The sequence below is a fragment of the Molothrus aeneus genome, chromosome 18 (assembly GCF_037042795.1).
Source record: "Molothrus aeneus isolate 106 chromosome 18, BPBGC_Maene_1.0, whole genome shotgun sequence".
In the NCBI taxonomy this organism is placed as follows: domain Eukaryota; kingdom Metazoa; phylum Chordata; class Aves; order Passeriformes; family Icteridae; genus Molothrus; species Molothrus aeneus.
Window position 1 is genome coordinate 2,039,128 of NC_089663.1, and position 9,003 is coordinate 2,048,130.

The 9,003-nt window shown below is 63.8% G+C and overlaps 1 protein-coding gene across 1 annotated transcript; it reads left to right on the forward strand.

The window, feature by feature from the left end:
• The first annotated feature begins 352 nt into the window (after positions 1-352).
• On the forward strand, positions 353-7,442 carry TESC (tescalcin). The gene is made up of 8 exons (XM_066562119.1): positions 353-480; positions 3,928-3,997; positions 5,188-5,268; positions 6,103-6,242; positions 6,347-6,408; positions 6,475-6,582; positions 6,962-7,009; positions 7,174-7,442. The coding sequence occupies exons 1-8, from the start codon at positions 423-425 to the stop codon at positions 7,249-7,251; spliced, it is 645 nt and encodes a 214-aa protein (XP_066418216.1). The 5' UTR covers positions 353-422; the 3' UTR covers positions 7,252-7,442.
• Positions 7,443-9,003: the final 1,561 nt, after the last annotated feature.

The following is a 9,003-nucleotide window of genomic DNA, read 5'->3' on the forward strand; positions in this document are numbered from 1 at the left end:
GCTCTTCCCTGTGTCCCTGCCCGTGCCCCTCTGGCACCGGGGAGATGGGGACAGAACCCCCCGAGCTGCCAAAGCTGCCTCATGGGGGGTCACCCCTGGGTGCCCCCCTTTGGGGACACAGCCCGGGCAGTGCCAAGGCTGGGGCAGCCGGGGGGTGTCCGTGGGGAGACGCCGGCCCCGTTCCCGCCCGGGGATAGCGGGGGCACAGCCGGGGGCTCCCGGTGCCAGCAGCGGCTGCCGGGGCTGTCCCCGCTCCCCGAGGCTCCCACCCCCGCGGGCCCGGCGCTGCCTCTGGGCGGGGGCGCGCAGGGACCCGGGGCCGCCGCGCCGCCGCCGCCGCCGCCTCCCCCGCCGCGCCCGCCCTTAAAAGCGGCGGCGGCTCCGGTGCAGCGCCCGCGGCGGCGCTCCCGGCACGGCCCGGGATGGGCTCCGCGCACTCCGTGCCCGCCGAGATGCGGGAGCTGGCGGACAGGACGGGCTGTGAGTACCGGGGAGCCGCGGGCACCGCCCCAGATCATCCCACCCCGCCCCGAGCCCCCGGGCCCGAGGGGACACCGGGGTCTGGCAGGGGACACATCACCCGGGGAGGGCTCCGGACGTGTCACCGGGGAGGGGGGGGTGCGGGACGTGTCACCCGTGGGAGGGGGGGGTGCAGGAGGTGCCAGCCGGGAAGGGAGGGGGAACGCACGGGAAATGTCACCTGGGTGGCCGGGGGACTGCGGGAGGTGACGCTCGAGCAGGGCAGGGGATGCAGGACGTGTCGCGGGACCCGTGCAGGGAATGTCACTGGGGAGGTGCAGAGGTGTCACCTGGGCTGGGGGAGAGAAGGATGTGACACCTCGGGATGGAGCGGGGGAGGGGATAAGAGGGGAGGGTGTAGGACGGTCACCAGAGGGTGCCAGCGTGTCACCCTGGTCCCTGCTGCCACCAATCCCCGAGCCAGGGCGTCGAGCGGCCACACGTGCGAGCCCCAGCCGGACTCTGCCCACCGGGGCCCCGGGCATTGTCCCCGCAGCGCTGCTCTGCCCCGGAGCCACCGGGCCGTGACACCTCGGGGCTGTTCCGGGGCTGCTTTGGGGTCGAGGGATCGGCAGGGAAGGGGCAGGGACACGGCCCAGGGCTCCCCGAGGGAGGGACGGGGTGGCCGTGCCCGTCCTGGAAGCGTCACCGCTCCAGGACGCGGCAGCTCCGGGCACGGGAGTCGGGGAGCTCCCGCCTGGATCCTCCAGCTCCGGCCCTGCCGAGCCGCTGCGGGCAGGGGAGGGCTGAGGGGAGGCTCTGCCCACGGCCAAAGGCTCTGTGGGGGCCAAGAGGGTCTGGTGACCGTCCCCAGTGCTGCTGCTGCTCCTGGGGTCACATCTCCCTCTCCTCTCCCTCTGCAGGGAGGGCTGAGCCCCCCCCAGGGCGGACTCAGGAGCTTGGGGAGCCCGCGGGGTGCCAGCCTGGCAGCCCAGGGTGGGAGGAGGATTTTGGGGAGCCCCCTGGCCCGGGGACCCTGCAGCAGCATCTCGGGCACAGGCGGCACCTGCCCGTGGGAGGCTCCTCCCCGGTGCCCCGGGGATCAACGCCAGGGCAGGGTTTGCGAGGGCAACACCCAAAAATCTCATGGAAAGCAGATGAGGGAGGGCAGGGGGAGCCCACAACTCCAAGCCATGTCTGGGGTGCCCGTCCTGTGCTCCCGTGGTATTCCAGAGCTCCCCCTGTGCTGAGGCTGCTGCCTAAAGGGGGATTTAGGGATTTACAGCCTCGTTGCTGGGCTCCGACCTCGCACAGGGCACTGCAGCCACCCTCGGTCCCCTGGGAGGAGCAGGGACAGGGCAGAGCCACCCGGAGGTGCCCCAGGCTCGCTGCTTTGCCTTCTCCCCCGCGGAGGGACACCCTGAGGGCTGCTCGGGGCTGCTTCCCCTCCCTCCTTCCCTCCGTGTGCTCCATCCCAAAGCTGCTGCAGCGTCTCCCCAGGGTGAAGTGGCTCTTCCTGGGATGCTGTGACCATCCCTGCAGCCAGGCTGGTCCCACAGGAGGCCTGAGACCCCCTCAGTGCCCCCCCAGTGCCCCTGAGCCCCCTCAGTGCCCCTTTCCCTTTGCTCAAGCAGCACAAACCACGCAAGGCTGGGAACAGCAAGCTTGGCTCCCTTTGGTTGAGATCCCATTTTTCCCTCATCAGAGGAGGCTGCCGTGCTTGGACACGGGCCTGCAGCATCAGGATGCTTCTCAGGGACACCAGCAGCCTCTGCTGCCCTTGAGCCAGCCCTTCTTCCAGCAAAGCTTTTGCCTTTTCTGCAGATTTTCCCTTTTTCTTTTCTGGAAAGCAGCCGAGCTCTGCCACCTTTACAGGCCAGAGCGATGCTGGGAGAGCTGCCCTGAGAGGAGCACCTGGGATGGGGAAAGAGGCAGGAAAAGCCTCACCCAACCCTCCAGGGCCAGCCCAACCATGAGCACCCAGCCACTGAGCCCAGTTCTTTGTGCTCTTGGTGCCTGGGACGTTTTTCTGAGAGATCAGAGCTTTTTGGTGTGCCCCAGATGCTCAGGGCTTGGTGGCTCCCACGGTGACAGCGATGGCGTCACGGCACAGAGGGAAAGGTCACATCTGCAGGGCCAAAATTGGAAAGCAAAAAGTCCAGGGAAAGTTTCCATGGGACAGCAGCAGAGCAGCAACTGGGAGGGACTGGGGGAGGAAACATCCAGAGGGGTCTGGGCATCACCACCTGGGAGCCAGGGGGCTGAGGGGGGACAAAGGGGTTTGAAGGGGATCCCTCAGGGATCCAGGCAGGCTCAAGGCCCCCCTGGCCCATCCCAGATGGGTTTTCCAGGCTATTACAGAGGGCTCTGAAGGCCCAGCCCCGCTGATCAATGCAGCTGCTATTTCCAGGCTGTGAAGCAGCAGTGGGGAAAGCAAAGGACATTATTTAAACATCATAAAAGGCAGCGAGGGAGGCAGCTCAGCCCAGCTCTGACCCTGCTGGCTTGCTGCAATTAACTCTTTGCAACCCCTTAAAGTGGTTTTGTGTCTCTCCATGATGCCAGGAGTGGCAGATTTGCAGCTGCTGGGGCAGCCCTGCCCCTGCTGGGGCTGCAGGAGCCTGTGGGTGCCCAGACAGACCCCCAGCCCACAGACACACAGCTCCAGAGCACTGCCCTGGCTCCTGGCAATGGCCCTGTCAATGCTGGCACAAGTCAGGCTCTGAGGGGTCAGAGCTTGGTTACAGCCCCAGGAGAGCAGTGGGGGCAGATAAACTCGCCTGTGCTGGGGGATCAGGGCACTGGGGAGGTGCTGCTGAGCCCCAGCACTCGGGGGGCTCACAGGGAGCTGCTGGTCCCCCCTTCCAGCCCTGCCCTGGGGTGGGGTTGGTGCTGTGCAGTGCCCACCCCTGTGGTTTGTGGCTCACCCTGAGCAGTGGCAGCAATTTCAAAGCCAGGAGTTGATTTTGAGGGGCTGCTGAGCCCCCTCTGTGTCCTTTCCTCTTCTCTGGCTGCTGTCAGGGTTTCTGATCCCAGAGTTGTTTCCTGCAGCAGCCGTGGCTGTGCAGGACATGGAGGAACCTCCTGGCTCCAGGCAGAGCTGTCCTGGGGCAGGGGGAGAGCAGGAGCTGCCTGGGCACAGCTCTGCCCACGGTGCCAACCCCAAAAATGCCAATGCTGTTCCAGTGGGCTGGCACCAAGGATCCTGAGCTGAGGGAGGGATCCCACCGTGCCATTCCATGCCATGCTGGGCCAGGGAATTCCCTGCAGACAGGACAGGGAATAACCCAGCCCTTGGCACTGGGCACGGGGACTCAGAGGGACCCTGCAGGTGGCACGGAGCCACCACAGGGCAATGGGGGTGGCACAGCTGTGCCCAGGACCCTGCCCTGGTGCTGGGGGGTGGGACAGGCACAGAGGGGTGTCCCTGGGGCTCAGCCCCTGTCACCTCTCTCCTTTCCCTGGCAGTCACCTCTGAGCAGATCGAGCACCTGCACCGGCGCTTCAAGCAGCTGAGCCAGGACCAGCTGACGATCCGGTAGGGAATGCCAGCCCCGGGACAATGCCAGCCCCGGGGCAATGCCAGCCCCGGGACAATGCCAGCCCCATGCCAGTCCCAGGGCAATTCCCATCCCATGGCAATCCCAGCCCCGGGACAATGCCAGCCCCGGGACAATTCCAGCCCCGGGGCAATTCCCATCCCATGGCAATCCCAGCCCCGGGACAATGCCAGCCCCAGGACAATTCCCATCCCATGGCAATCCCAGCCCCAGGACAATTCCCATCCCATGGCAATCCCAGCCCCACCACAATTCCCATCCCATGGCAATCCCAGCCCCTGGGCAATGCCAGCCCTGCTACAATCCCAGCCCCAGGGCAATCCCAGCCCCATCACAATTCCCATCCCATTTCAGTTCCATCCCCACTTCAATCCCAGCCCCATTACAATCCCAGACCCATTACAATCTCAGACCCACAGCAATCCCAGCCCCATTACAATCCCAGCCCCACAGCAATCCCAGCCCCACTGCTGGTGGATGCCACCCCCAGCATCTCCCCCTTCCCTGGGCTGCCCGAGGTGCTGGTCCAGGGCTGGGATTCTGTGTCCTTCCCTGAGCCATCCCTGAGCCAGCTCCTGCAGGGTGGCCTTGCAAATATTCCAAGGAAAACACACAATAACCCATTGGCCTGGGAGCAGGGGCTCTCCTGACAAACATCTCATCACCCCCCAGCTTTAAAAACAGTTCTGGGGAGGGAAGGGGGGGTTGCAGGGGCTCCTGTGCCTCTCCTTGGTGGCTGCACAGGGAATGGGAGAGCTCTGACCTCTCTCAGGGTTATTTCTTGGCTCGTTTACTTTATAAATCCCAGAGATCAAAGCCCAGCACAGGCTCAGCATGAAGCTGAGGGGAGGGTGGACAGCAGAATCTCCTTGGTGAGCCCTGCTTGAGGCCTTTTTCCTGGGAAAACTCCAAAATCCACTGCAGGTGAAGCCATGCAAAGAGCCCTGGGGTCATCCCAAGAGCTTCCCCAGGACCCATCCTGGGGGGACAAAATCTCTGAGCATGGACTTGCTGTCAGTCCGAACAGAAGGAAAAAGGGTTTTTATCCAAAATCCCTTTATTTTTCCGTGTTTGCTTTGGAAGGAAGGGTTGGGTCTCTGGGGGGTTCTCAGGGCTTCTCCCTCCTCCCCACGTCCCTCACACCCTGGGCTCTCTGTGCCCTTTGCAGCAAGGAGAACTTTGACAGCATCCCCGACCTGGAGTTCAACCCCATCAGAGGGAAAATCGTCCACGCCTTTTTTGACAAGCGGTGAGAACGCCCAGCACCCAGGGAGGGAGGATTTACCCTCTGTGAATGGGCTGGGGCTGGGCAGGGACCTTCCCCCTAAAGGCTGGGGTGGAGCCGGGCGGAGAATGAGACATTTAAACTGGATTTTAGGGATAAAGCAGTCCTAGGGCTTTGCTGGGGGTGTGGTGGGGCTGGGGCGGGTTCCCCATTGTCTCTGTGTCTCTGGGAGCCTCTCAGGGACCTGGCCAGCCCCGGGTCAGCAGACAGCAGGGGACACTCCCTGTGCCCCGAGGGTACTGAGGGCAGCCAGGCCGGTCACCTTTGCACCAGGAGAGACACCAGAGACATGGGTAGAGGATAAAAGGGCCGACTCTTAGCAGGGGTTAATCCAAGGTTTTATTCCAGGAGTCCCAAAGGAGCCCCTACACCTCAGGGGGTTCCTGCTGAGAGCCCCAGGAGAGGTGCCAAGGTTGCATTTAAAGGGAGGTGGAAACCTAAAGTAGAGAACATTTACTGACCAATGAGTGACCCTGAGGGATGGGTACTGAGAATGGACATTTAGGACAGGATCTGGGGTAACACTTGTGGGGCTGACCCCTGGCCTCTGGCTGATCACTCGATGTCCTGGACCGAAAGTTCTGGATGGAGGGGATGGGATGGTGAGTGACTGACAGAGAGCCAGGGTGGGGATTTGGGGGTGATCTCAGCAAAGGAAAGGGATTGCACAGGTACAGGGAGGGGGGTACAATCTGGGGTAAAGCATTTGGGAAAAATACAAACCCAAAACTATTACAAAGTATTACAAAGTATAAACCCACACCACAACACCCAATCACCGAGGGCTGGGCCCCCCAGGAACCTGCGGCAGGAGTCGGACGGGCTGGCAGAGGAGATCAACTTCGAGGACTTCCTGACCATCATGTCCTACTTCAGACCCATCGAGATGAACATGGATGAGGAGCAGCTCGACCGCTTCCGCAAGGAGAAGCTGAAATGTGAGGCTGCCCCAGGGCAAACCTGGGCTTGGGGCTGCTGGGAAGGGGCTGCCCTGACCCTGCTGTCCCCTCCTGTCCCCTGCTGTCCCCTGCTGTCCCCCCAGTCCTGTTCCACATGTACGACTCGGACCACGACGGGAAGATCACGCTGCAGGAGTACAGAAATGTAAAGTTGGGTCCCCCCTGTCCCATCCCTCCATCCCCAGGCCTGGCCTGAGCCTCTGCCTTGCAGGTGGTGGAGGAGCTGCTGTCAGGGAACCCCCACCTGGAGAAGGAGTCGGCTCGGTCCATCGCCGACGGGGCCATGATGGAGGCAGCCAGCATCTGTGTGGGACAAATGGTGGGAGCCTCTGCTGGGAGCCTCCTGCTGCTCTCAGGGGCTCTGCTGGCATCACAATGGGGCTGGGAGGTGTCCCTGCTTCCCAGGGCATCTCCCTGTGCCACGGCAGCTTTGGCTGGAGGTGTTTTTTGCAGGCAGCAGCTCCCAGGGTGATGTTTCCTCGTGAGAGAGGGATCAGCATCCCACAAACCCCCATCCTCACTGCCTATGGAAGGGGCTGCTCCTGGCAGCCGAGGGGGTTTGGGAACCACTCAGGGGCTGGCCATGGGGTGCAGGGCAGGAACCCATGGGAGATGTGTCCCTCAGCCCCAGGGGACATCCCTGGGCCGCCCCTCCCATCACCCCGGGGCGGCTGCGATGTTTCCTCTCACTGCGGCAGGGCCCGGACCAGGTGTACGAGGGCATCACCTTCGAGGACTTCCTGAAGGTCGGTGACACCCCCGAGGCCCCGGGAGGAGGGGCCGGGGTGGGGACAGGGGCGGGCACAGGGACCGGGATGGGCACAGCAGGGGCCGGGATGGGCACCGGGACAGGGAGGGCACAGCAGGGGCCGGGGTGTGGCCCTGGTCCCCTCACCCTGTCCCCTGTCAGATGTGGCAGGGCATCGACATCGAGACCAAGATGCACGTCCGCTTCCTCAACGTGGACACCATCGCCCACTGCTACTGAGAGGGACAGCAGGAGGAGGAGGAAGAGGAGGAGGAGGATGAGGAAGAGCAGGACCCAGCAGCAGCTCCATGTCCTGGCACTCAGCTCCCAGCTCCGTGGCTCTGCCCCGCCCGTGTGCCTGTTCCAGGCTGGGGCTGCCCTCTAGAAACATTAGAGGCTTTTATCTGTAATAAAAGATATTTCTCTTTTTAGTCCTCGCTGAGAAACACTCCATCCATCCATCCATCCATCCATCCATCCATCCATCCATCCATCCATCCATCCATCCATCCATCCATCCCTCCATGCTGCAGTGTTTCCCTGAGCAGAAACCCTCCACAAATCCTGGCTGCCCCATAAATCTGGGTTTCACCTCTGCCAGGTGCTGCTGTGGGGAAGGAGCTGCCCAGCCTGGGCTGATCCCAGGCCAGGGGAGAGGCAGGGATGGGGATGCAGGTGGGCAGGAGGTGACAGCAGCACCCCCAGCACCTGCAGGGACAGCCCCGTCCCACTCTGCATCCTGCAGGGAAGGCAGAGGCAGCGACACAAGGAATATTCCCGGTTTAATCCCAAAGCAGGGCAGGCAGGAGGAGCCCAGCAGGCAGCAGGGACGTGGGGACACGGGCTCCTGGCAACCAGGTGGCTTCTGCCCCCTCATGTTCCCGCTGGAACAAGGCACGGGAGCCGGGGGTTGTTTACTGCCATTAATGACTGAGTGGCTCCAGGCGGGTTCTGTCTCTAAGGCAGCCCGAGCTGGGGAGGGAGGGAGGCAGGGAAAAAGGGCAATGGCTATTTTTAGGAGAGCAGGGAAGATTTATTTGTTTTATCAAAAAACAGCTTCCCCTGGTGAGGGGCTGGGCAGCGATGGGTGCGGAGTCACCGGCCCTGTGTCACCCCTGTGTCACCCCTCCATCCATCCCTGTGTCACCCCTGTGTCACCCCCTGGCTCAGGGGTCTCTGCTCTGCACCCCCACACTGAGGGCACATTTCGGGTTTCTGTCCCGTCCCAAGTCCCCGTGTCCGTTCGGAGCCGCTGGAGCCGAGCCTGGAGCGGCTCCCGGAGCCCGGGGAAGGACAAGGACAGCGCTGTCCTGCCCCAGGGACCGGCCCGGGGCTGCCCCGGGGATGGAGCCGCTCCCGGGTCCCACCTGGGAATGTTGCCCTGGGAATGTCCCACGGAGCTGTGGGACAGCGCTGCCGCTGGGGCTGAGCTGGGACTGGGCTGGGCTGGGCACGGTGGGGATGGAGCTGGGCACGGTGGGGATGCAGCTCCCGGCTCTCCCGGAGGAGCCAATTCGGGCCCTGCAGGGCTCCTGGTGCTGCCCCCAGCCCGGGCTGCGTTTGCAGAGCTCCGGGATTCCCTCCCTGGGCCCCTCTGGGCACCCCCATGACCACCACCTCCTCCTCCTCCTCCTCCTCCTCTTCTTGCTCCTCTTCTTCCTCTTCCTCCTCCTCCTCCTCCCCCCCTGTGCCGGATCCCCAGCGCTCCCTCCCCACCCCACGCACACGAGGCCCCGACCCCCAGCTCCTCCCCAAATCCAGGTTTCTGCAGCCAACCCCGGCTCCTTTCCCTGCTTTCCCACTGAAATTCCCCCCCAGACACTGTGGGAGCGCCCCGGTCCCTGATCCAGCGGCAGGCCCCGAGCTCCCATCAGAGCCCCGAGCTCCCCTCACAGCCCCGAGCTCCCCTCACAGCCCCGAGCTCCCCTCAGAGCCCCGAGCTCCCATCGGAGCCCCGAGCTCCCATCACAGCCCCGAGCTCCTATCGGAGCC

Coding starts and splice junctions, on each gene's coding strand:
- TESC (XM_066562119.1), top strand. CDS start 423: ATGGGCTCCGCGCACTCCGTGCCCGCCGAGATGCGGGAGCTGGCGGAC. Junction 5,269..6,102: donor CACGCCTTTTTTGACAAGCG/GTGAGAACGCCC, acceptor TGGGCCCCCCAG/GAACCTGCGGCAGGAGTCGG. Junction 6,583..6,961: donor GCATCTGTGTGGGACAAATG/GTGGGAGCCTCT, acceptor TCACTGCGGCAG/GGCCCGGACCAGGTGTACGA.